This window comes from Colossoma macropomum, unplaced genomic scaffold (genome assembly GCF_904425465.1).
Source record: "Colossoma macropomum unplaced genomic scaffold, Colossoma_macropomum, whole genome shotgun sequence".
Taxonomy (NCBI): Eukaryota; Metazoa; Chordata; class Actinopteri; order Characiformes; family Serrasalmidae; genus Colossoma; species Colossoma macropomum.
This window is the reverse complement of record NW_023494793.1, coordinates 42,677,219-42,704,639: the sequence shown is the minus strand read 5'-3', so window position 1 is coordinate 42,704,639 and position 27,421 is coordinate 42,677,219. Positions and strand designations below refer to the sequence as shown.

General features: G+C 38.4%; 2 protein-coding genes across 3 annotated transcripts in view; both read left to right on the top strand.

Annotated features, from left to right (window-relative positions):
- Positions 1 to 6,411, top strand: part of LOC118813965 (choline transporter-like protein 5-B) — a 77,719-nt gene extending 71,308 nt beyond the window's left edge. For both annotated transcript variants that reach the window (XM_036579608.1, XM_036579606.1), the window contains one exon: positions 2,920 to 6,411. In XM_036579608.1, the coding sequence (XP_036435501.1) occupies positions 2,920 to 3,056 (137 nt within the window). In that variant the 3' untranslated portion in view covers positions 3,057 to 6,411. The remainder of the gene's footprint in view (positions 1 to 2,919) is intronic.
- Positions 6,412 to 9,261: 2,850 nt separating this feature from the next.
- On the top strand, positions 9,262 to 26,039 carry plin3 (perilipin 3). Its single transcript, XM_036579775.1, has 9 exons — positions 9,262 to 9,283; positions 13,787 to 13,868; positions 15,303 to 15,498; positions 16,577 to 16,659; positions 18,013 to 18,244; positions 21,645 to 22,000; positions 22,701 to 22,751; positions 23,079 to 23,297; positions 26,016 to 26,039. Exons 2-9 carry the CDS (start codon positions 13,803 to 13,805, stop codon positions 26,037 to 26,039), a joined length of 1,227 nt encoding a protein of 408 aa, XP_036435668.1. The 5' UTR covers positions 9,262 to 9,283; positions 13,787 to 13,802.
- Positions 26,040 to 27,421: the final 1,382 nt, after the last annotated feature.

The window sequence follows — 27,421 nt, the reverse complement described above, 5'->3', positions numbered from 1 at the left end:
TCTTTATGTGGCATAGACTAGGTTATATTAAAGAGGGAACTCCTTTTGTTGTAACATCAGCAGCTGGATTTATGCAGGCTTTATTATCTGTCTTCATATAAACAGACTGAATTTCAATCCAGGGTAAATACTTCAATATAGTGACCGCTGACTTTCCGCCAGAACGTTGGTAAAAGTAAATAAATAATATTTATTATAGAATAAATAATAAAAATAAATAATACAGTGGTCAGTGAGTGTAGAATTTAAAGTACAACAGAAAAGCTTCATTTATTGTTGATAACTCGGCAGCTGAGGGGTCTAAACAGATGCAGTATATCTTTAAAACGCATGTTTAAGTGCTGCACTGCAAAAAATGGCCTCTTGTCAAATGAAATTATCTTAAATATAGCTGATATATTTAATATTTGCCATTTTGCAGTGGTTGTGCACTTATTATAAGATTATCTAGCTTAGGCTACGTTCACATTACCAGGCTGAAGTGGCACAAATCTGATTTTTTTGCCCTAATTTGACTCGGATCTGATGTTTTCAGAGCTGTGTGGACACACAAATCTGATCTTTTCAAATCCGACCTGAGCCACTTTCATATGTGGTCCTAGATCGGATACGTATCCGATTTGTGCTCAGATCTGAATTCATGTGCTTTTTCTCCGCTGTGCGTGCGCTATCATTCAGCGTTACCATGGCAACAGCGCCGAACAGAAGTTAATGCCTGTAAACGGTGGAAAAGCAGCTCATCTCACCTTTTTCTCCTTCGTCTCGCTCTAATAATGAAGCTGAGAGCTGATCAGAGTTAATGATCTTCTCAGCGAAGCTCGTTCTGCTCGTTAGTTTGTGCTGATGATGCTCGTGATTCATTCACGTGACGTTACTGAGTAGGATGAGCTCATGAGGGTCATTTCAGGACGCCGGTTCGTCACATTAATGACAGATTTGAATCACTTACCTAAACGAGTGTGAATCATCCTGTCAGAGATCGGATTTGAGCAAGAAATCGGATTTGAGAAATGAGGCTTGTAATGTGAACGTAGCTTTATTTCCAGAATTTGTTTACTTGTTTTACGTCATTTTATTAAGTAAAAGTATCTCACTGTTCTGGCAGATAATTCTGCTGGTTTTAAGCTCATTTCTTACAACAAGCACAATTATCTACCAATATAGTGAGAAACTTTTACTTAATAAAATTATTTCAAACAAGTAAAAATGTCTAAAAATAAGTTGAATAATCTTAAATTAAGCTTACAACAATCTCAACAGGAGAAATATTGGATTTCTTGACTGTATTTAAGATAATTTTCCTTGACAAGACCATGTTTTGCAGTGTGTAAAGACTCTCATGCAGTGTTGAGTAACTGTGCCTCATTCGAGATGGGGAAGCGCTTCTCTCTGGCATTCACGGTTTTACACTTCTATTTTTTGAAGTAGAGTTTATAAAAGGAGGTAAAAGCCATTTTTGGTAATATTTTGTATGATGTGGAGACTCGGTGCTCTGTCCGCTCCCCTCTCTGCTGTTCTGGGGGGGTGTTTCATGTCTTTTTATATAAAAAGGATTGTTTTGTAAAAACAAAGACAAAAAATTGACTAATGGATCAATGAAAGTGTGATTTTTTTTCTCTTTGAATAAAATTGAGTGCTGTAAGTGTTTTAACAACCTGTCGCATTCATTTCTTATTATTATTAATAGAAAGTAAAGGAATTTGAAACGATATCAAGATATGAATGTTTGGATATCAGCTTAATGTGGGAGAGAGTTGGAGAATGTGCATGTTTTGTTAATAGCAATAATAGCAATAGTCCAGCAAATTGACAAATTAAAAGTCCCCCACCCAAAAGGAAGTCAGAAAAGTCGTGTTTGGTGTCTGAGGTTTGCTTCTTTACTTCTGCACTAATGTGTCTAACAAGTAATGGAAGCTTATACCCTACAAATTAGCATGGTGCTAAATGCAGGGCATAGCAAAGGGGCAAAAAACAAGTTGACTATCCATTGCTTGTAATTACATTGTCCACTTTTTTAATCGTTGAGATGTAAACAAAATCATTCTGAGTGGTTTGATGTGAAATATCACATTGATAAACTTTTTATTTATTATCCAAAACCATCAGTTTTGTATGTAATGCTGATGATGGTAAAATAGTGATAAATCTGAAAAATACGTTTTTATTTTGCTTCGGACCCTGCATGTGTCCCTCCACCATTAATTCATTTGAAAAAAATACATTCTAGGCCCAAAATCTTCTCAAAACTATGGCAAAACAGCATCTCAGTCATCAGACAGTGAAATCATAAACATTTAATGTAGTAACTTTCTGTGAGGGAGCTTTCAGAGGTGGACGTCTGGTTCCTATCACCACCACTGTGAACGATTCTGACTCTGTAAGTTTCTCTAGAATTGAGTATTCCACACCAAACCACTCTGAACGACTCTGTTTACATCTTAACCATATAATTATGCAGAAATTTTAAAAAAATCAGTGGAATTGCCCTTTAAGTAATCTCTAATAGACTTGATTATGTCGCTGCTGCCGAACCTCGTATCTCCAAAATGGTAACTTTACAGGAGAAGAAAAAAAACTTCTTTACTCTTAATGTAAGTCAATGGAACCAGAATTTTTTCCAGGTCACTTTGAGCCGTTTCTTTTAGTCCATTCATCGTGAAATTTACACACAATGTCAAGAGCAACAGGTATTTTCAAATTATGTCAAAACTGAAAAACAGCCTTTAGCCTTAATAAGCTTCCCTTTTGAGTGACATCATAGCCTCATAGCTCCAGTGTAAAACCAAACTTCATACACCAAACACGTCTTGGCTGATCGTCTGCATTTGGGGTTTTATTTTAAACAAACTCTCACTTTAAGCCCTTCCTATAAACATGTGACCTGTTGCCCCTGATTGATTGCTGCACCCTCGTCCTCAGTGGTGGATCTGGAGAAGAACGACGGCTCTGCGGCTCGGCCGTACTTCATGAGCAGCACCCTGAGAGCCATCCTCAACAAGAAGAACCACAGGAGGGCACCTGAGAAGAAGAGAGCCAGAGCAGGGAGGAGAAAATGATGAGAAAAAAAGACTTTTTTGATAGTTTGAGAATGAGAGAGAGTTCTGAGGAGGTGGCTTTAACCTCCTCAATAAGAGAACAGGTGAGATTTATCACTTACTCACCTGGCAGGTAAGCGTTTGTGAGCTGGAATGGGGAAAAAACATCACTAGTGCCAATACAACACATACCTTCAGGAAAAACATCAATAGAAAATATTTTTTATGATAATTATAATAACTAAGATAATCTACATGTATGCATTTTAGCAGTTATCATCAGAGGCTCGTTGAGCAAGAAGGCAGTGCAGGCCGAACCTGGAAGTTTCTGGCATTTAAAGAGAAATTCCACTGATTTTTAATAATTTCTCATAATTAGATGGTTAAGATGTAAACAGAGTCGTTCAGAGCGGTTTGGTGTGAAACGCTCCGTTCTAGAGAAACTTACCGAGTCAGAACTGTTCACAGTGGTGGTGATAGGAACCAGACGTCCACCTCTAAAAGCTCCCTCACAGAAAGTTACTACATGAAATGGTTATGAATTCACTGCCTGACGTCTGAGACACTGTTCTGCCATAGTTTTGAGAAGATTTTGGGCCTAGAATGTATTTTATTATGTCTGAGACGTTGTTTTATGATAAAATTTTGGCCTTAAACATATTTTTAAACTCCATTCCTGGTACAGGGATACATGTAGCATGTTGTGAGGCTAAATAGTCCTCAAAGAAAACGTATTATTTTAGATTTAGCACTATTTTACATCATATTCCTTAAAAGACTTGTGTAAGTTCACTGGTGGTTTTGGATAGTAAATAAAATGTCTATATTTGTGTTGTAGTCATGGCGACCCCTGGTTCCTCACCACCACTGTTAGGAGATCTGAACCATTTCACACCAAACCACTCAGAATCACTCTGATTACACCTCACTCACTCAATCATCCAGAAATTTTGAAAAAATGGTGGGTTTCCCCTTTAAGTGTTTTTAGTTGTGGTACTTGGGAGACCACAGGTTCACGATGGACCAAAAGAATGAAAGCCATTTCAGAGATCTAATGCAGAACAAACATATTACTGTACGTCAGCTCTCAAAGAGAACTAAATATTAATAACATACATCAGAGATTGGCTTTTAGCACTGATCTGCTCCATCCTCACTGACTCAGCACGTACAGGCTTCCTCCAACAAACTGTAGTGGGAAAAACAGTGCACACTCGATCTTCTCCATCTGCTGTGGCTTATTATATTCATTTGTATTGTATAATATAATATAATATACTTGAATTCCGAGTGAACTTAATTGTTCTGAAGTAATTCTTAAAATGTAGTAACTCCAGATGTCCATTAGGGGGCTCATTAGCGTGAGCCTGCAGTAAGCAGTGTTTTATTTTTAGAATTCTTTTTTATTATTTATATTACTCATATTTAACACCTATTCATTTTCATTCATATGAACCCCCCATAACTGTGTAACATATCTGGGGGGTGCGCTTATTTCTTCTCTCATATTGAGAAATTACAGCCGACTCGCCGTCCATTAAGCCATGTTTTATGTTTTGTGTGGTTTTATGTGTTTTTTACACATAACTGAATCAGAAGCTCCGTCAGACCCTCCAGCTCTGTTCTGCCATGCAGAGCTTTTTAACCCGTTTCAGCTGATCTTTATTCCCGTTGTCAGCTGTTAGCGTAGCTGAGTTTGTGTTATATTGGACCGTCTGAGTGTCCGGATGTCTGAATGTAGGGCAGTAATTCGTCTGAGCACATTTATGAATTTATAATCATATTCCACTTATCTCTGCTAACTGCCTGCATTTTCGAGCTCTCATTTTCTCTTTCCTCTCACGTTTAAACGCCGTCTTTGATGACTGCACTTCAGAAAACACCACCACGGCGGGTGAAAACATCTTTAATGTAGGTAATATTCTCCCACTGAGCTGGCAGATCATTTTATTTCCTGAAAACATCATTTCTCAAAACAAACAACATTATAATACAATCATTTCACCTGTTATTATTGCTCAATATAAGTAAAAGAAAATATTAGTATAATAATAATCTTAAAGTCTATGGTTATGCTACACCCATTTCCATAGTTACACTACACCAATTTTCATGGTTACACCACACCTGTTTCCATAGTTACGCTACAACTGTTTCTATAGTTACACCACACCTGTTTCCATAGTTACGCTACAACTGTTTCTATAGTTACACTACACCTGTTTCTATAGTTACACTATAGCTGTTTCTATAGTTACACTATACCAATTTCCATGGTTACACCACGCCTGTTTCCGTTGTCATGCTACACCCATTTCCATAGCCATGTGCATTTAATTTTGTAGTTACACTACACCTGTTTCTATAGTTACGTTACACCTGTTCCTATAGTTACGCCACACCTGTTTCTATGGTTACACTGCAACTGTTTCCATAGTCATGTGCACCTAATTCTATAGTTACACCACACGTGTTTCCATACTTACAATGCACAGTTTCTATGATTATGCTGCAACCATTACCATGGTTACGGTTTATCTTTTTCCATGGTTACACTACACCTGTTTCCATAGTTACACTATGCACATTTCCATGGTTACACTACACCTGTTTCCATAGTTACACTATGCACATTTCCGTGGTTACACTACACCTGTTTCCATAGTTACACTATGCACATTTCCATGGTTACACTACACCTGTTTCCATAGTTACACTATGCACATTTCCATGGTTACACTACACCTGTTTCCATCGTGACACTATGCACATTTCCATGGTTACACTACACCTGTTTCCATAGTGACACTATGCACATTTCCATGGTTACACTACACCTGTTTCCATAGTGACACTATGCACATTTCCATGGTTACACTACACCTGTTTCCTGTAGTTACACAAATTCCCATGTTTACACCTGCTTCAGAATTATGCTCCTCTTTTGTTTGAACGTTTGAGCTAATCTGTCTGCATTGCTTCAGGAACTTCAGTGGTCGACCTGCAGTGTCAGATATATAATAAAATGTGTGCGGAGCTGCAGTGATTTCCTGTACAGCAGCGTTATTCGTGCGATTGCTGTGCCTGTGTGGTTAAATGAAGAATTTCTGTCTTATTTGTGCTGTTTTTACAGAACTGTCTTTTAAAACGTGTCCAAGAACACTACTACACAATTACACTCACACTCAAACATCCTCTTTGTTACCATGTTTATGAACCATGTTTTTTTTGCTCATTATAATGTGAATAATATTGTTAGCTTTAATATTCACAGTCAGTTTTTTAATGCATGGTTTTGATTAAATCAAACGGATCTAAACTGACACAGTATATGCATTTTTTTTTTGTGTTGTAAATAAATGTAAAGAGAGATTTCCACAGTGTGCACTTTTATTGTGTAGTTTCTTCACATTTTTTAAAAACTGAATCATATCAATCATATAATACAAAGCTAACACAAATGACTGATATTCACACCAATAAAAGTACAGTATAAAATACAGTACATTCAGAATTTGCATATATTTGTTTGGGCGTCTCAGTCATGTTGGTTTTCTAGGTGTCTTTCTACAGTGAATAAACTGAAATACAGCACTTCCCTGCAAATTTTACTGCTGATACATTTTTTTCTGCAAATTTCTGTTTAATTAGGTAAAAAATAAACATATTATGTTCTGTAACTTTTGCACGTTTTCTTATGTTTTGTTTTTCTTTTTCAACATGTTAAATTCCAACACTGCATTAAAAACAGAATAAAAATCATGGAAATCACTGCATGGGCTCAGAAACACTTCTGAAAACCACTGTCTGTGAAAACAGTTCATCACTGAATCCACAAGCAAGTTAAAACTCTAAAACACAAAGAAGAAACCAAATATAAACAGGATGCAGAAACACTGCCACCTTCTCTGGGCCTGAGCTCATTTAAAATGGACTGAGAGGAAGTGGAAAAGTGTCCTGTGGGCCGACGAATCAACATTTGAAACTCTTTTTGGAAATCATGGACACTGTGTCAGCACGCAGTTCAAAAGCCAGTATTCATGATGGTTGTGTGTTTGATATGTAGTCTTTGTACTATTTTCAAATAAATATAGGGTTTAAATGATTTGCACATCATTTTGTTTTCATTTACATTTTGCACAGCGTCCCAACTTTTTTGGAAATGGGGTTGTAGCAGCGTTTATAGTGGATGTCACAAAATTTTCTACAACTAAACCACAAAACAACTGATTGTTGATACTAAAACTCAGAGAAAGCTCCTCCCCCTCACTACATATCACAATAAATTCTAATTAATAAATTCTTAATTCTTCTTTTAAAATAGTATTTTAAAGTATTTTACTAACAATGTACATTAAGTGTGATGTTAAAAATTCTTTCTTCTTTATTTCTATATTGTTGCCCACCACAGACTCTGCACTTTGCCCCCCAAAATGCAAAAAGTCTGTGCTCCCCTGTGCAGAGTGGCAGAATGGGACGTTTCCAGAGCATGTGAGAATACTGCCATCGTGTGGTGGAAGTGAATAATGTCCACTGAGCGTTGATCTGGACTCCTAAAAAAGATGGTTCTTCAAGGGTTCTTTTGTAAAGAAAATGGTTCTATATAGGACCACAAACACTCAAAGAACACTTGCATGATCAAAGGGTTCTTTGCATCGTGAAAGCGTTCTTCAGATTGATGGAGAATGTGCTGTAGATGGTTCTATATAGAACTTTCATGAAAAAGGTGCTATACAGCACCAAAAAAGGTTCTTCTACTGTGACAATGTCAAGCTTGTAACAATAGAAGAACCCTTTTTTGGTGTTTACAGAACCATATACAGCACATTCTCCATCATCTGAAGAACCATTTCACAATGCAGAGAACCATTTAAGCATGCAAAGCATCATCTCTTGAAGAACCATGTTTTTTTGTATCATGTATTCTTCAGGTTGATGGAGAATGTGTTTTAGATGGTTCTATATAAAACCTTTTTGAAAAAAAGGGGACTCTATATAGCACCAAAGGGGTTCTTCTCTTGTAACAAGCTTGACATCGTAGCAGAACCCTTTTTTGGTGCTATATAGAACCCTGTTCAAAAAGGTTCTATATAGAGCCATCTACAGCATATTCTCCTTCAATTTGAAGAACCTGTTCGTTGAGAGTTCCTGGTTCTATATAGGACCATTGTCTTTGCTAAACAACCCTTGAAGAACCATGTTTTTTGTATCATGAAAGGGTTCTTCAGACTGATAGAGAATGTGACTTAGATGGTTCTATATAGAACCTTTTTGAAACAGGTTCTAAATAACACCATAAAAGGTTCTTCAATTGTTATGATGTCATGCTTGTAACAGTAGAAGAATCCTTTTCAAAAAGGTTCTACACAGCACCACCTACAACACATTCTCCATCATTCTGAAGAACCCTTTCACGATGCAAAGAACCCTTTGATCATGCAAAATGTTCTCTGAGTATTCATGGTTCTAGATAGAACCACTTTCTTTACTAAAGAATCCTTGAAGAACCATCAGTGTAGTGAGAACTCTGGCAACTTTGTCCAGCTGAGAGACGACAGTAATCAGTCCTGCTAGATAGTTTATTATATACAAATTTACTCATATTTAATCTTTGATATCACAGATTAAGATCAGTGACACTGTTGATCCTGTGCTCAGGGGGTTAATAGCACTCAGCACTATCAATGAATACTACCAGCATGGAGCCTGTTTCACAACCCTGGAGCTGAGACTGATTGGTGTAGTGGGAACTCCGCCTAAACAGGGCCTATTTATTGCTACTAGCAGAGGCTTAACCACAGTTCAGCAGCAGAGCAGAGGACACTGCGCTCCATACTGACAGGTCAGTGACAGTCACACCACTGTTAGGGGGGATAAAGGAGAGGAATGACCGCTGAATGGGTTTAGAGTGAGCTGTAATCAGTTTTTCATTGCTGTAGAGGTTAGTCTGCTAGTTTCTGTCAGTGGGAGTGGACTTAGCAAGCTAATGAGCTAACATCAGCCTTCCAACATCCAAGTTTTGTCCTGAAGCTCATCCAGACCTTTGGGATTTTGAGATTAGGGGTCTTATTTTTTAGAAGAAGCCTCCGATTTCCAGCAACAGCTTTTGGTTTGCAGTCTAAGTGCTGCTTTTCCAGAGGAAGAGAGAATGAAAGTTGAGGGAAGGGAAGTAGGCCAAAGTTGAGCAGCTTTGTGGCAGTGAGTAGACAGTAGGAATGATTGACAGTTAACTTACAAGTCCCTGAGCTGTGAGTAGTGTTTCATCACATCATTTCATTCTAAAATAAAACTGCAGTAATAAGATGTAAGATGTCTATAGTGCTGTATGATCCCACTATAACACTCTATAATGCTTTTAACTCTGTATATTCCATATAGTGCTGTGGTCTCCTGTATTAAACTACAGCAAGTGTGTGAATTATGATTCTTTTAGGAATCCTGTAGAAATTTCCACAGCAATATTGTGGAATTGTTTAGTTAGGGTCGGCCAAGTTCCCCTAACCAGCTGTTATACATTAATGGTCTATATGCTTTGTATAGTTCCACCAATTTTTCATAAATTCTGCTTAATATCAGTGTGTGAGATGTAATCAGAGTGATTCAGAGTGGTTTGGTGTGAAACGGTTCAGATGTCTGTACAGTGGTGGTGATAGGAACCAGGGGTCGCCATGACTACAACACAAATATAGATATTTTATTTACTATCTAAAACCACCAGTGAACCTACACGAGTCTTCTGAGTTTATATGGAATTTTGATGATGGAAAATAATAGAAAATCTGAAATTATAGGTTTGCTTTGGGGACTATTTTGCCTCACAACACCCTGCATGTATCCCTCCACTATGCCTGGAGTTAATATTAATAAGTTTTAGGCCAAAATCTTCTCAAAACTGTCATAAAGCTTTTCTTTAGGCACTGTTTTGCCTCTCATATGGAACAGAAGTATAGTGTGTTTATAAAAGACATTTGAAAAATGTATTTTTGCTTAATGTACTTGAGGTGTTATATCGCTGCTGTCGGAAGAAAACCTTGTATCTCCATTTTTGTTTTTTTTTTTTTCAATTTTTGACATAATGTGAAAATGCCTGTTGCTCTTTAAGTAGTGTCAAGATTTCATGATGAATGGACCAAAAGAAATGGCACAAAATTACTTGGAAAGACGTCTGGTTCCATTGACTTAAGTTAACGATGTCAACAAAAGAAATATTAGATTCCTCGAATATATTTAAGATAATTTCACATGACAACATACTATTTTTGTGTGCTTATTATTCAGCCATCACTGCTTTTTCAAAATATTTAGCCCAAAGAAGCTCAGTCAGAATTCACTGGATTGTAACTTGATTAAAATCTGTTAAAAATGAAAGCAAAAAGCAAAGCAGCAATAAAAACAGGAGAAGCTGTTGGACCTTAATGTCCATATCTGACATTTTAAATTTGGTCTGTGTGCTCTCTGAGCTCTGAGCTCTGAAAGTGTTTTCACTGAAGAGCTAAATGCACTGCAAAAAATAGTCTCTTGTCAAGAAAAAATAGCGTAACCCTTGTGTGGTGTTGGGGTCTGTGGGATTTTCAATGTTTACCTAAAGAAAAAATGCTGGGACCTATTATTAGATGAGATTCTTGGTCTTTGCTCATTTTCTGTGAAGAACATATAAAATAACCCATTTTCAGTGTCTTCACTCTGTTCACCCCCCACACATTTATATTACACATGTGGTGTTGGGTGAACCTGCGGGGAGTAAAAGTGTGGAGGTGCTGTGTCCTTCACTCTGTTCTCCTCCTACATGGCCTGCTGTTAGTGTGTGTGTGTCTGTGTGTGTATGTGTTTTTATATATGTGTGTGTGTGTGTGTGAGGGTGGACAACATGGACAGGCTGCTGACTGGCTACAGCTGCTAAAGTAGAACCCTACGCTGGACACTTGTGATATTTTAAACATCTGGTATTTTTACATATTGTTGTGGCTTTATTGATTTAAAAATCAATAATGTGATGGGTCCAGCAGACCAGTGAGTAACAAACACATCAACACCACACAAGGGTTAAAACTATTCAGTATATTGAATATTTCTCATTTTCAGATTGTAAGCTTTTTATAAGGTCATTTAACTTATTTCTAGACATTTGTAACTTGTTTTGAGAAACATTAGTGAGTCAGATTATCTCACTGTACTGGCAGATTTCTTGCTTTGCCTTTGTTTCTGACAGATTTAAATCATGTTCTAATCCAGTGATTCTGTCTGAATGTGAGAGTCTGTGCTGTGCAGGTTTAACCTCACTGCTCCTCCATCCTGACTCAGACTGTGGGATGATTAAGAGCTGGACTTTGCTCGATGAGCTGTCACCAGTCAGGTCATGTTTTGGTGACGCAGCGTGTCTGACAGGTTTCACATTCGTGAATGGCAGCAAGTAAAAACATGTCACCTACTGGAAGCTGTTGGACTTTAACGTCCGTGTCTGATGTTTTAAATTTGGTCCGTGAGCTCTGAGCTCAGTCACACCATCTGACCAACAAGTTCGATAATTATACAGTCTTCGGGTCACACGGGATGAATAACAGTTAAAAGACTAAAGAAAGTTTTGATTATTTGAATTTATTTAAAGAAACTCAGTCATGACCGTCATACAGATAAAAGCATTCTCAGAGTATGTGGTACGACAAAAAGTTACAGTTAATTTTCTGTTTTGTTTTTTGGATTTTTTTCTCTTTGTCCACATCTGCTTCTCATTAATATTGAATATTTTTACTGATATTTATCAAATTGATTTCTGTTTTTTTAAGTACAAAATTTAGTTTGTTTCACTTTTAACTGTTGAATCTTTTCACTTTGATGTTTACCTTAACATAATCTAGCAGAGGAGAGAGAGGAGAGAGAGAGAGAGGAGAGGAGAGAGAGAGGAGAGGAGAGGAGAGAGGAGAGAGAGGAGAGATGAGAGGAGAGAGAGAAGAGAGGACATGAGAGGAGAGGAGACGAGAGGGGAGAGAGAGGAGAAAAAGGAGAGAGCTCTCACTCCATTTAAGGTTCTGTTTAGAACCCTCTCTCTCTCTCTCTCTCTCTAAAACTTTCCAGACTGGCTTTATCACAGAAAGAACTCTCTGTCTGATACACTCACATGCTGGGAGGATCTTGTGATCGACACACTTTACATTCAGATTTCACACACACACACACACACACGCACACACACACACACACACACACACATGTTAGATGTGAAGATTTTTAAATATATTTTTTAGGAAGATTTGAAGATTTTTTGTTGTTTTCAGTAAAATTTGAATTTTGTGTCATTTTTTAGTAATATGTGAAGGTTTTTGTGTAGGTTTTAGTAAAGATTTAAAAATGTTTGCATAGATTTTAGGAAAGTTTGAAGATTTTCTGTATCCTTTTCTAAAATTTGAGGAATTCTAAATGAAAATGGTGAGAATGGTTTCTGTGATAGGAGGATAAACTCTGACATCACTGTCTAAAACATCCCATTTGAATAATATCAACAACAAAATCCCATACAGTGAGATAAATAACAGTAATATAAATATGAAGTGGAATGTGAGGGTCTGATAACAGACAACATTCCTTCATTTAGTCATTTGTACATATTCGGGCAATTTGTTCATCTGATGTTTACATTAGTATCGAATGCTGTCAGTAATGCAGTCTGGCTCCCAGCATGCAGCGGTGGTAAATGTAGTGCTCATTGCTGCATAGACCACTCTCTTATCTTTATGGGGGGCTTATCTGAGATCACTCTACACTTTAACCCCTCATGTGACCATTTCAGGATTGATTGTTTACAGAATGTAATCCAACACTGATTACAGATTACATGAATACAAACATAATCAATAAAATAATCATTTAGATTATTCACGTCCGGCTGACTGACACATTTGAGTAAGGTCAATTAAACGCAGCATTCTTCGGGATGATCACAGTGAATTTGTTGTGATTATTTAAAGGCTTAATTTGCATATTTCAGTCTCCTGCAGTATCACTGTTGCAATAATGATAAACAAACTATGTGTTGTGCAGTAGGGCATAACATAAAATTTGATGTTCGATAATGTAACGCAATACGTTATTATTATAATAGTGTGCCTCTGACTGGATGTGAAGCAAGTACAGACTTTTTTGGACATGTAAACAGAAATCTAACCAACCTCTCCTTTATGCAAACAGCAGAATATGAAATTATAAAAGCACCATTCACTATTTTTCAAAATAAAAAGAAATGAAACACTAACAGCTGCTCACATCAGAACTGAGAGCACATTTTTTGTGCATTGAAAGGCTGAGAAACAGTCAGCATTACCTCAACAGCTTTTCTATAAGGATATTTGTTATTTATTTTTTTGTTTGTTTGTTTGTTTGTTATTAAATATGTTTGTTGTGACAGTAGCCACTACAGCCTCACATGCCTAAAAAACAATACTGGGCTTGAGAACAATCCTAATGTTTGATGCCTTTTGTTTTGTAATTGGCTGTTTAGCCTAGTGGTTAAGTCACTCGTGGGAGAGCAGCGTTCAGTCCAAGCTCTGAGAAGCACTTTAGGCTTCTAACAGTTAATGCTGGCAGTGTAATGATCTCTGCAAGTTTGAGGTAATTTGATCTGTTCTGCCATCGCAGGTCTTAACGATGTGTTTATCGTGGAAACTCATATCACAATAACGATAAAAATATGATTTATTGTGCCGTCTTTTTTTCCTCACTTCTACCTGTATTGCATTTCTTTTCCTGTCTATTATCAGGTTATCTTGGTCCACAATGTCAGAGAGTGAAAAAATGAGTCAGATGGACACGGAAACGCCAGCTGCTGCTCAGGATCAGCAGGTGAGTCGAGACAGAAAAAAACATTTAAGCCATTCAGGGCTGAAAGTGTCAGAGCACAATGGGTCATCATAAAATGGTAGAGCAAGTATCAGTGTGAACACTCTCTCTCTAATCCGCTGCTTTAAGCCCCCGATCCTTTGGTCCACCAAATGTCAGGCTTGTGTATAATAGCAGAACACTTTTTGGTGTTGTTTAGAACCATTTTAAAAAAGGTTCTATATAGAGTTTATAGAGTTACAATAAAATGCCTTTGAAGTGTGAAGTATGTTCCTATTCATGTGTTTAAATTGGCAGTTTATGACATAAAAATTGACACATTTTTCAGCTTTTCATAGATCATATCGTCAAAACATTGTATCTCCAAAATGGTAAATTTACATGAGAAGGAAAACACGTTCTTAACTTTGAATGGAAGTTAATGGAACAATAGTTTTCCGTATAATTTTTGTAGCATTTCTATCGCTTCATCCAGCAAAGGGCAGCTGGCGTTTTTTAAATTCTGTAAGGAAAAAAAAAAAAGAAAATAAACAATAAAAATGACACAAGGTTGGTCTGCTACGATATTCTTTACATATCAAAATCAGTAGCCGACCATGTGTTTTAGCTAGTCCTTCAGTCTGGGCCATAAATATCAAAACTCAATCAATAAACGACAAAAATCTATTACACGAACATACGAATTGTTAGCACCACTATTGGATTTCTAGCATTATATTAGCGCTAACACTGTTGCACATGATCATTTTCCGACTGTTCTGGCTTAAACGCAGACATTTGATGCTTGAAAAAGTCACATGCTTTATTAGAAGCTTATAAAGACATCAACACATATCTGAGCTTGTATGTATCAGTTTTACAGTGACTCTATCAGTAAAGAGTTCGGACATAGAGCTGCCGCCGCTGTTTTACATTCCTAACAACTAACCCAAACCTGCTCAGACTACAGCTCGTATTCACAGTCAGTGACTTATCTAGAACTTCTCTAAGACCTTGAGTCATGTTTCGTTCCCGCCCATTGTAAAGCAGAACATGATTTGTTGTTAATTATGTTGGTAGTTAATCTAAAGGCCTTCTGTCCAGCTCCTGACGTCCTAACCAATGGGAGAGCTTGCATTGCTTTATCTACCTAGTTACCACAGAGAAAACAATCCTGATTGGATAATTATCTCTTGGCCATTTCAAGATTTTAACCCTTTTGTTTCCAAGTAAAACAAAATAATGAAATAAAAGTATGAGTGCAGAGTTTAAACACAAAGTTCCCAGAAATCGTTAGGCTCTCTTTGAAGGCCTAGAAGTTCTCCAGCAACAGCGTCAGCAAAATCAAGATATTAACAGAAATATTTGTTTTTTAAATTGACATGACAGGTTTAAACATGTACCTGAGCCGCTTGCATGTCTGAGTGCTTTTGAAGTGTGATGTTCTCTGGTCTGTAGAGCTTGATGTCTCGGTTCAGTAACCTGCCTCTGGTCAGCTCGGCGTGTGGCGCGGTGTCCAGCGCCTACAGCAGCACTAAAGACAACGTCCCTCTCCTCAGGGGGGTCATGGACGCGGCCGAGAGCGGAGTCCGCACGCTGGGAGCGGCGGCCAGCACGGGGACCAAACCCATACTGGACAGACTGGAGCCACAGAGTGAGACCTGCTGTCCCGTTTTTATTTCCTCATTAACTTCCACTCCAACCTCCCAAACTTCATCACTATAATAAACTAATCTGTGTTTTTTCACTTAAAAACAAACCCAGTAACTCAGGTGCAGCACCTGAAAGTTGAGGTAATAATGTGGTAGAAACTGACAAAGATCTTTTGTCCTGCACAACATCCATGTTTAATGAGTTTCAGTGAATGGCCAAAAGTATGCGGACACCTGACCATCACACCTACGCTCTTAACAAAGATGGTTCTTCAAGGTTTCTTTAGCAAAGGGAATGGTTCTATTTAGAACCATGAGTTCTCTGTAGTTCTGTCTTTTATGCTTAAATGAATGTGTTTCTCTGTAGAAGCTGCTGTTATGATGTCAAGCTTGTTACAGTAGAAGAACCGTTTTTGGTGGTGCTACGTAGAACCACGTACAACACATTCTCTATCAATCTAAAGAACCGTTTCACCATCCAAAGGACCAATTAATCATGAAAGAACCCTTGGAGAACCATCATTTTTTAAAAGTGTTTACGAGCTTGTTGGACATCCCATTCCAAAATCATGGAGTGACAAAAAAGCTCATGTAAATATATAATTACAGTGTATTAATAACATTTTATTCACTTCTTTTTAACAGAATATATTGGATGAAACTATGCAGAAATACCTTTTTGGTGAATATTTTGTAATATTTAAATCCACTTCCACTTTATCTCTGTATAAAATACAAAAAAAATGTAAATATGGCAGGTGATTCCAAACTTTTGGACATCACTGTCATAATAAGATAGTAACTTTTCAGAGAAGGACGAAATGCACGTTAATGTAAGACGATTCTACTGTAAATATTTTGGACTGTATATTTTGCTCAACTCATCAAGAAATATTCAGCCAATGTAGAGAACAGTTGATGTTTTCAAATGGAGTAAAAATACAATAAAATGAGATTTTGACACAGCAGCAATGCCACACTATCAATAAATGAGCTATATTTAATGTAATAATTAGTATTTTTGCATTATTAGTATAAAGCTCATTCACTCATTTGTCTGTTTACTTATTTATTTTGCAGTTGCCATGGTGAACGAGTATGCCATGAAGGGGCTGGACAAAGTGGAGGAAAAGCTTCCCATCTTACACCAGCCAGCAGACAAGGTACAGCTGAGCGTTCTGAGCAGCTAAATTGCTAAGCTAAGAGTGCTAATGCTGCCTTTAAACACTTCAAAGCAGCCGAAAGAAGAACTTCAGACGTAGATATTTAATAAAATCTGGGGGTCCGATGTGCTGAGCTATTCTGCCCCTGTGTTCTGTATGAACAGCCGATACGTGCAGTCAATGGTCTGCGTGTATGGACCCTCACAGAGCAGGTACTATTTGGGTGGTGGATCATTCTCAGCACTGATGTGGTGGTGGTGTGTTAGTGTGTGTTGTGCTGGTACGAGTGGATCAGACACAGCAGTGCTCCTGGAGTTTTTAAACACTGTGTCCACTCACTGTCCACTCTATTAGACACTCCTACCTTGTCAGTCCACCTTGTAGATGTAAAGTCAGAGACGATAGCTCATCTGCTGCTGCACAGTTTGTGTCGGTCATCCTCTAGTCCTTCATCAGTGGTCACAGGACGCTGCCCACAGGACGCTGTTGGCTGGATATTTTTGGTTGGTGGACGATTCTCAGTCCAGCAGTGACACTGAGGTGTTTAAAAACTCCAGCAGCACTGCTGTGTCTGATCCACTCATACCAGCGCAACACACATTAACACACCACCACCACGTCAGTGTTACTGCAGTGCTGAGAATGATCCACCACCCAAATAGTACCTGCTCTGTGAGGGTCCATGGGGGTCCTGACCACTGAAGAACAGGGTAAAAGGGGGCTAACAAAGTATCAGAGAAACAGATGGACTACAGTCTGTAACTGTAGAACTACAAAGTGCACCTATATAGTAAGTGGAGCTGATAAAATGGACGATGAGCGCAGAAACAAGGAGGTGGTCAGAATGTTATGCCTGATCAGTGTAGATTCTTTATTCCTTCTGATTACTTTTACTGATTATTTACTGCTAAATCTGATTACTTTGTGTTTTTACTCCTCTCCTTTTATTGTTTTGTTGGTTTGTGTATTTTTTTATTGTTTTATTTATTATACTTGATATTTACTTCATATTTATTATTAAAACTATTTTATTATTTCATGCTTTAAAAGTATTATATAAACAATTTCTTGTTCTGTGATTAGGATTTTCTGTGTTTTCAATTTGCAAACTACTTTAAAGCGATTTAAGTTACATGTTAAATGCATTAAAGGCAATACATAAGTTGCAGTTATTATTATTATTATTATTTTTTTATTATTATTATTGTTATTGTTGTTGTTGTTGTTGTTGTTGTTGCTCATAGTACCACACGGTTTGATGAAACTGAAACTTTTCTTCAGATTTAAAATGTGAATGTCAGATATGGACATTAAAGGGTTAATCTGGACGCGACTCTGTCGTCTTTCCTGCAGCTGGTGTCTGAGACGGTGGACAAGGTGTACCAGTCTGTGACGGGGGCGAAGGATGCGGTGGTGGGGGCAGTCCTGGGGGGTGTGGAGATGACCCGTACGGCCGTAAATGAGGGCATTAACACAGTCATGGGCACCAGGGTGGGTCAGATGGTCAGCAGTGGAGTGGGTCTGGCTCTGACCCGCTCTGAGGACTGGGTGGACCAGCACCTTCCGCTTACTGAGAAGGAACTGGGTGAGTCTTGTGTATGAATGACGTGACCTTCAGCAATATTTTATGGGAATAGTTATGTGGAAAATAAATAAATAAATCATTTACACAGTTTTACCCCACTCACCCCAGATGTAGTCAAATGTTTGCTTCTTTAGTTTAGCGCTGGAGCTATGAGGCTAACAAACACTAGAAGTCAATAGTCACCCAAATTCTGTAAATACATCCACAAAACCTCTCTCAACCCGCTCAAACTCTGTGCACGTCTTTGTTTAGTTGGGTGTATCATGTAAAACTAATTTCCCTCGCTTTTTAAAAAGTTAATATACAAGCTAATATACAAAGTTTCAAAACCTATCGTTCACCCTTCAGTTCATACAGGCCATGTATGAAAACTATGCTACAAACAGCCCATTTTCAATTCATTGGTTCTGCGATGTACAACCCCATTTCCAAAAAAGTTGGGACGCTGTGCAAAATGTAAATAAAAACAAAATGCAATGATATGGAAATCATTTAAACCCTATATTTCATTGAAAATAGTACAAAGACATACATACATACATCATCTAAACCGCTTATCCTTCTGGGTCGCGGTGGGGTGCTGGAGCCTATCCCAGCTGTCATTGGGCGGAAGGCAGGATACACCCTGGACAGGTCGCCAGTCCATCGCAGGGCAGACAGACAGACATACATATACAATCACACCTAGGGGCAATTTAGCACGTCCAATCAGCCTGACTGCATGTCTTTGGACTGTGGGAGGAAACCGGAGTACCCGGAGGAAACTCACGCAGACACGGGGAGAACAGGCAAACTCCTAGTACGAAGACAACATATCAAATGTTGAAACTTTGAAATTTTATTATTTTTTTGAAAAATAAATGCCCATTTTGAATTTGATGCCAACAGCACGTTCCAAAAAAGTTGGGACGGGGGCCTGTTTACCACTGTTTCATCACCTCTTCTTTAACAGCACTCTGTAAGCGTTTGGGAACTGAGGAGACGCTGCTGTAGTTTAGAAAGTGAAATGTTTTCCATTCTTGTTTGATACAGGATTTCAGCTGCTCATCAGTTCAGGGTCTCATTTGTCATAGTTTTCATTTCATAACGTGCCGAATGTTTTCAGTGGTGACAGGTTTGGACTGCAGGCAGGTCAGTTTAGCAGCCGGACTCTTTTAATACAGAGCCATGCTGTTGTAATCTGTGCAGAATGTGGTTTGGCATCGTCTTGCTGAAACAATCAGGGCCTTCCCAACATTTGATTTGTTGTCTTTGTAGTATTTTCCTTTAAAAATATGGTTTACATAATTTGCATATCATTGCATTCTGTTTTTATTTACATTCTACACAGCATCCCAACTTTTTCGGAAATGGGGTTGTAACAAGAACCGACTCATTTACGGACATCTGTCTATTCAGTTTATTACTATGCGGCAGTTTATTCCTGAGTAGCTGAACGCAGCGAGCAGCCACTTTAAACAACCGCGTTGTGCCGAATTCCAGCTCCCCTTCACGCGCACATGCAGACATACAGCCGTATGCAAAAGTTTGGGCGCCCCCTGTCAAATGACACTTGTTGATTTTCAAAGTGAAAATAAGTTTAGCTGAGTTGAACACATTGGATGGGAAAAAATAAAACATAAAATATGAAATGGGTCATCTTTGCTCAGGCCACATACTAATTTTTCGTCAGTATGTTTTCTTCAGTAGACAATTCATTAATATATTCATTAATATGTGCAGATGTGTGTCTCTGTAGACGTGTTCACTTATTTACACTTAGAAAATCAACGAAACGTAATCTGACCAGGGGCGCTCAAACTTTTGCATACGACTGCATGGACGCTACATATTACATTTGTGGTAAAGTTTGTGCACCCTGTATGACGTTTTGTGAAAAATAAGTTCCTTATCATCCTCTACAGAGAACATTTGAATGCACAGTTACTGTTCATTTGTTAATTTAACATATTGGACAATAAAAAATAAATAGATGAAACATAAAACATGGCATGTGCAAAAGTTATTGCACACTTTACATTTTATGTTTTTTTTTTTCCAAAATCTTTTCAGAGAAGGACAAAATGCATGTTAATGTAAGGAGATTCTGTTTCAAATATTTTTTGACCATTTCTATTGGTTCACTCGTCAAGAAATATTCAGACAATGTAAAGAACAGCTGATTTTTTTACATTTTAAAAACCAATGAAAATGAGGTTATGAGGTTTGAACACAGCAGCTAAAACATACTATCAATAAATAAACAAACAGAGAACAATTATTGCACAATTGCAGTTTTTTTGCTAATTAGACAAAAAATATATAAATAAATAAAACATAAAATATGGCATGCGAACGTTATAACACACTTTACATTTCCAAAATGATAAACTCAGCAAAAAAAAATTTAAATCTACACTACAATTTGCAAAAAAAACAAAAGCCATACTACTTTTTTTTGCTAATTTTCACTTAGAACTTATTTTCACTTCAATACTTATTTTTAGAGCAATTAAACACTCGCCAGGGGGCGCCCAAACTTTTGTATATGACTGTAAGTTCACATGACGCAAGTGAACGCGAAGTTAAGTCAGATTCTACAAGGGAAGCAGATTTTGGCACAACACCAGCTGTCTAAATAGGCTGATCACAAAGTTGATCCTGAACTGCACCAACAGTCAGCAGTCCTGTCCTGTAGACCTGGGTGTGGTTTAAGTACATTGAGAAAATGTTTGGGGCTGCATTTTCAGCAAATATGCTATAATAGACTGTTGACTTCTAATGTTTGTCAGCTACGTTAGCCCCAGAGATCCAGCTTAGGAATAATGAAGCATAATATGAACTCTAAAATGTCTTCACGGCTCGACTGTATCTGCGGAAAGTGGAAGATTGTGCAAATCGTTTTTTTCACCCAACCATTCCTTTTATCATCTTCTAAAGAGTTTGAAGAGGGCGATCTATAGAGCTCACAGAGCTGATGTTACTGTGTGGAGTCACAAGACTCCATCTGAAATCAATTCCGGCTACTGAGTAGAGAAACCACACTTCATCTGTAAGGATCTCAGTCCAAATTCAACAGTTTGTTGCTTGCTGAAACATAGTGTGCCTCATTTCACCTGTGAAGGGGCCAGCCAATCAGAACAGAGCTCATTTACATATATCAGTCTTAAAGACGCAGTAACAAAAACAGTCTGTTTAAAGGGAGGTTGGAAAACGGTCATGTAGAAATGAATTATTTGAACTATTGAACTATGAACTATTTTATAGTTAGTGTTTTACAAAAGCTCTTATTAATAAACTTTATTATTAGCTATTAATTAACCTTTAGCAATTAAGCAACCAATATTGAATCAATTAACCACCACCTCAGAACCTCATCAGACCAGTTATGTTTTCTGTTTTTTTTTGTTTTTTTTTACAGCTGCTCTGGCGGAGCCTCTGCCGGACGAAGAGGGCGGGGCCGCCCTGAGCTCCACCTCCAGCTACTTCGTCCGTCTGGGTAAGCTCTCGGCCCGCGTCAGAGAGCGAGCACTGGAGCTCTCCCTGATCAAAGCCCGAAGCGCCCGGGACGCCACACACGCAGCCGTGACCCAAATCACCAGCACGCTGGACCTGCTGGAGGCCGCCCGCGCTGCCCGCGCGACCGCCAGCCAGCTAGGGGGCGCTCCAGAGCAGCTGCTGAAGCGCTGGAAGGAGTGGAAGGAGGGGCAGCCCAAAGAGGAGGAGGGGCAGGAGACAGAGGAGGCGGAGCCTAATGGGGTGGAAGATCAGGGGGAGGTAGGAGAGGATTTAACAAAAGTGTTTAGCGTTGAAATCAAAACTGACCTGTTTTCACCATGTTAGTTAATGTTTACGCTCATATTAAGCACGATTCATCATATGGTCTCGTCTAAAGAGACCTTCCAAAAGGTAATGGCATTAGCCCCGCCCCTAAAACATCTTCTAATTTTTTGTTACATCACCGTGCACCAGCAGGCGGGGCGAACTAATATTAACCAATGATATCATGGTTCCCCTCTAACTCCCACCACCCCCACCTATCATGAAGAGTGCTTCCTTTACACTATGTGGAGGTTCTTTAAACTTCAACATGGTTCTTCATACTCATTCTTATCATTTGAAGGGCAACTCCACCGATTTTTGAAAATTAGAGAGTCAGAATTGTTCACAGTGGTGGTGATAGGAACCAGACGTCCACCTCTAAAAGCTCCCTCACCGAAAGCAATTACATGAAATGTAATGAGCTGCCTGATGTTTGAAACGTTATTTTTTGATATGTTTCAGAAGATATTTAAAACTCATTCATAGTGGAGGGATACATGCAGGGCGGTGTGAGGCAAAATAGTCCCCAAAGAAAATTATTTTTTTGTGAATGTAGCACTATTTTACATTACATTACATATAAAAGCTCACAAGACTCGTGTAGGTTCACTGGAGGTTTTCGGTAGTAAATAAAATGGCTATATTTGTGTTGTAGACGTCGCGACCCCTGGTTCCTATCACCACCACTGTAAAGACATCTGACTCGGTAAGTTTCTCTACAAAGTACCGTTTCACATCAAACCACTCTGAATGACTTTGTTTACATCTGAACCACTGAATTATGCAAAAAAAACTGGTGGAATTCCCCTTTTAAAAATGCCTCCCTTGAAAGGTTCTTAATGCAACCAAAAGTGATTCTTCTATAGGTGTTTGTTTGCATGTATATTGTGTTTATTTGCCTTTATTTGTACTTTACTACTACTTTAGAATTACTCTTTGTATTCTGTATCGTCTGTTTACTCAACCATCAGTTTCACAAAGACTAAATTATGGATTGAAATAAACCTGTTCTGATTCTGTTCATGTTCTGCAGCAGCTAGAGTGGCGAACTCTCTCTATGGTTCGTGGCTTGAGTGAGCAGTTGCGGCTGGCCAGTGCGAGTGTAGTGTCCAGCGCGCAGGGTCTCCCCGGAGCCGTGCAGGAGCAGCTGCAGAACGCCCGCCGCACGGCCGAGGACCTGCACTCCTCTCTGGGCAAAACCAGCACCCTCACACCGCTGCTGCTCCAGCAGAGCCGCCAGCAGCTCACACAGGTACAAACAGCATCACCACACAGAGCTGATAAAACACTGCAACAAACAGGATAAATCGCTGTTGTCGGAAGAAAACCTCGTATCTCCATTTTTCAGTTTTTGACATAATTTGAAAATGCCTGTTGCTCTTTACATTGTGTGTAAAATTCATGAATAATGGACCAAAAAAAATGTCCCAAAATTACTTGGAAAGACGTTTGGTTCCATTGACTTACATTAAAAGTAAAGTAAATGTTTTTTCTTTCTCCTGTAAAGTTACAGTTTTGGAGATACGAGGTTTTCTTCTGACAAAACCTCATTCTGCAGTTTTAGTGTTATGGCCCCTAGACTATGGAACTGTCTTCCTTTATCTCTCCATGACTGCTCCACCTTGTCCTTCCTCAAAGTCCATTAAACTTATTATCATTATCATTATTATATTATGAGTGTATATAAATGTATATTAACCACGTAATGGTTAACTAGGCATTAAGAAAATGTTAATACATTACAAAATAGCAGGATAGTAAATAACTACTCTCTTCAAAAAGATGGTTCTTTTAAGGGTTCTTGAGTATTTAGAACCATGCGTTCTATATAGAACCATTTGCATGCTTAAATGGTTCTTTGCATGGTGAAATTGTTCTGATTAAAGGAGGATGAGCTGTAAAAAGTTTTATATAGCACCTGAAAAGGGTTCTGCTATTGTTATGATGTCAAGCTTGTCCACATTAGGAGAACACGTTTTGGTGTTATACAGAACCATTTTCAAAAAGGCTCTATCTAGAACCATACACAACACATTCTGCATCAATTTGAAGAACCAATTAAGCATGAAATGGTTCTATATAGAACTATATATGGTTCTATATAGAATCATAACAACAGCAGAACCCTTTCTGGTGCTATACAGAACCATTTTCGAAAAGCTTCTATATAGAACCATACACAACACATTCTCCATCACTCTGAAGAACCATTTCACCATGCAGAGAACCACTTAAGCATGAAAGGTAGAACTATATAGAACTTATGGTTCTAAATAGAACCATTCCCTTTACTAAAGAACCCTTGAACAACCATCTTTTTTAAGAGTGTACTTGATCATTTAAAACACGACATAAAAAATCTATTCTGAATTATTATGAATTGTTTTTATGCAAGTAAGTAAATGCTTAATATGTCAAGTTATGTATTTACTGAGTAACGAGTATCAAATAACTAAGTCCTATAAACTGATCCCCTCCAGCAAAACCATATATTAAACATTAAACGACTTTTTCGGATATCAGTTACTTTATTTTCTGTTTTATTTTGTACAACCTTTACATTAAAAAGCCAAACTATGCTTTATTTACATTTTATTCACCCCTTTATTTTAAACAGGGCGTCAAACAGTGCCAAATCATCCTTATATGAATGATATTTACAAAAAAATGTCACATATACTGTTTTTCATATCAAGGGCTCGAAGAATGATCAGGTTTCTGCAACTCAAATTCATTATTGATTATTCACATCTCAATAAGTGAATGGTTAATAATTCAAATGGTAGCATTTATTAATGCATATGTAACTATTACACAAGCATTAGCAGTCATTATACAACAGTTAGTTCCGGCCACGTGAGCTGATTGGTTGAGAAGCGTTCTAACTGTGCTGTTATTTCACCATAACATCACAGGTTTTTCACAAAATCTGTATCACTCCACTGAGACGCCGTTGCTAAGCAACGACTTTGACAGCTGTAGGAGACGCTCAAGACATTTAAACGTTTTTACTTCTTACTTTGCCACAAACAGAAAATGGACACTTTTAAGATCACATTTGACCGACAGCCGGTTTGGTCAGACTCTGAAGATGAGACGACACTAAATTCCCAAACTGTCATCACCACTGAGCAGCTTTTCAGTCGGCAGCTGAGACAGAAGAACAGCTGAACAACTTGGAATCAGCCAGAAATGAACCCAACACCATTCGCCAAACTAAATGGGCTGTAAGATGCTTTACAGACTGGCTGGAACAAAACAACATTAATACTGATCTGGCAAAAACTGACAAAACTGAGCTGAACTTGATATTGCAGCAGTTTTATGGCTCAGTCTGATTCGGTCAGACTCTGAAGATCAGACTACACGTTTGGCGAATGGTGTTGGGTTCATTTCTGGCTGATTCCAGGTTGTTCAGCTGTTCTTCTGTCACAGCTGCCGACTGAAAAGCTGCTCGGTGGTGATGACAGTTTGGGAATTTAGTGTAAGGAGCTGGAGAAGAACTGCCGGCTGTGCAGCGAGTGGGCGGAGTTCGTTAGTGATGATCTACGGCGACCAAATCACAGCCGTGATGATATTTCGCAATAACACACTCCCTCTGTGTTCTATTGCTTAATTAACAAACTATTAGATGATTAAAGTACTATTTATTAGAGTCTGTTATTCTAAAATGTTACCCAGAATATCATCTCACAATCGCCTTATTATAATTAACATAGTTATAGTTACAAACTGTATGTTTCATGTTTGAAAGTTTTCGAAGTTGTTTTTGAAAGCAAAAAATAAAAAACTGGCCAAAAACAAAACTTTAAATTGCTCATTTCTTTTCTAAAGAAAGCTGCTTCTTTTTTCTTCAGAACATCCAGAGCGTTCTTATTATCGAGAAAATGGTTTCTTCTGGAAATAGGCTTCATCCAGGTCTGCAGCAGGTCTCCCTCTCTGACTCAGTGTTTATCTTCTGATGATTCAGAATTTGAGCAGCAGGGGGACGTAGCTTTGTGTGTGAGTGACCGAGATCTTCAGACTGGAGCACCTTTTGACCTCGACTAGATGGTTTCCAAACAGCTGGAGTCGTTTGCTCTGAAAATGGAGCAGAGTGTTACATCAGAGCTCTTCTATTCAGAATCCAGTGAGTTTAATGTTGATGTGAGGGGGAGCCAGTGGACGTTAGAGGGCAGGTGTGGCACTTTATGTCATAAAAATCTGTGAAAAAATAACTGATTTAATAATAAGAAAGATATACACTGACCAGCCACTTCATTAAGTCCACCTCCTTGTTTCTACACTCATTGCCCATTTTATCAGCTCCACTGACCATATAGTTTCACTCTGTAGTTCTACAGTTACAGACTTTAGTCCGTCTGTTTCTCTGCATACTTTGTTACCCTGTTCTTCAGTGGTCAGGACCCCCATGGACCCTCACAGAGCAGGTACTATTTGGGTGGTGGATCATTCTCAGCACTGCAGTAACACTGACGTGGTGGTGCTGTGTTAGTGCGTGTTGTGCTGGTCTGAGTGGATCAGACACAGCAGTGCTGCTGGAGTTTTTAAACACTGTGTCCACTCACTGTCCACTCTATCAGACACTCCTACCTTGTCAGTCCACCTTGTAGATGTAAAGTCAGAGACGATAGCTCATCTGCTGCTGCACAGTTTGTGTTGGTCATCCTCTAGTCCTTCATCAGTGGTCACAGGATGCTGCCCACAGGACGCTTGGCTGGATATTTTTGGTTGGTGGACTATTCTCAGTCCAGCAGTGACACTGAGGTGTTTAAAAACTCCAGCAGCACTGCTGTGTCTGATCCACTCAGACCAGCGCAACACACACCAACACACCACCACCACGTCAGTGTTACTGCAGTGCTGAGAATGATCCACCACCCAAATAGTACCTGCTCTGTGAGGGTCCATGGGGGTCCTGACCACTGAAGAACAGGGTAAAAGGGGGCTAACAAAGTATCAGAGAAACAGCTGGACTACAGTCTGTAACTGTAGAACTACAAAGTGCACCTATATAGTAAGTGGAGCTGATAAAATGGACAATGAGCGTAGAAACAAGGAGGTGGTCATAATGTTACGCCTGACCGGTGTATTTATAATATTACTGTATACTTTGTTCATATTCACTGTAAGACTCTTATAGAAATCCTGTGAAAATTCCTGATCTTTTTCATAAGGGAACCTAATAACTTATTTAATGCTAACCTAAATATCATCTGATGTATTTGAAAATTGGTTTAATTTTGATTTGAATTTTATTATCATCACCTGAGTGAATCTTTTTTGGTAAGGGAGGGAACTTCAATACTCCAGATTATGTAACTCTAAATTGTATAATCTGAATGATAAACTTTATGAAGTTAAGATGTAGATTCT

Coding starts and splice junctions, on each gene's coding strand:
- plin3 (XM_036579775.1), top strand. CDS start 13,803: ATGTCAGAGAGTGAAAAAATGAGTCAGATGGACACGGAAACGCCAGCT. Junction 22,001..22,700: donor GGGTGGAAGATCAGGGGGAG/GTAGGAGAGGAT, acceptor TTTGTGTTGTAG/ACGTCGCGACCCCTGGTTCC. Junction 22,752..23,078: donor CTGTAAAGACATCTGACTCG/GTAAGTTTCTCT, acceptor CATGTTCTGCAG/CAGCTAGAGTGGCGAACTCT.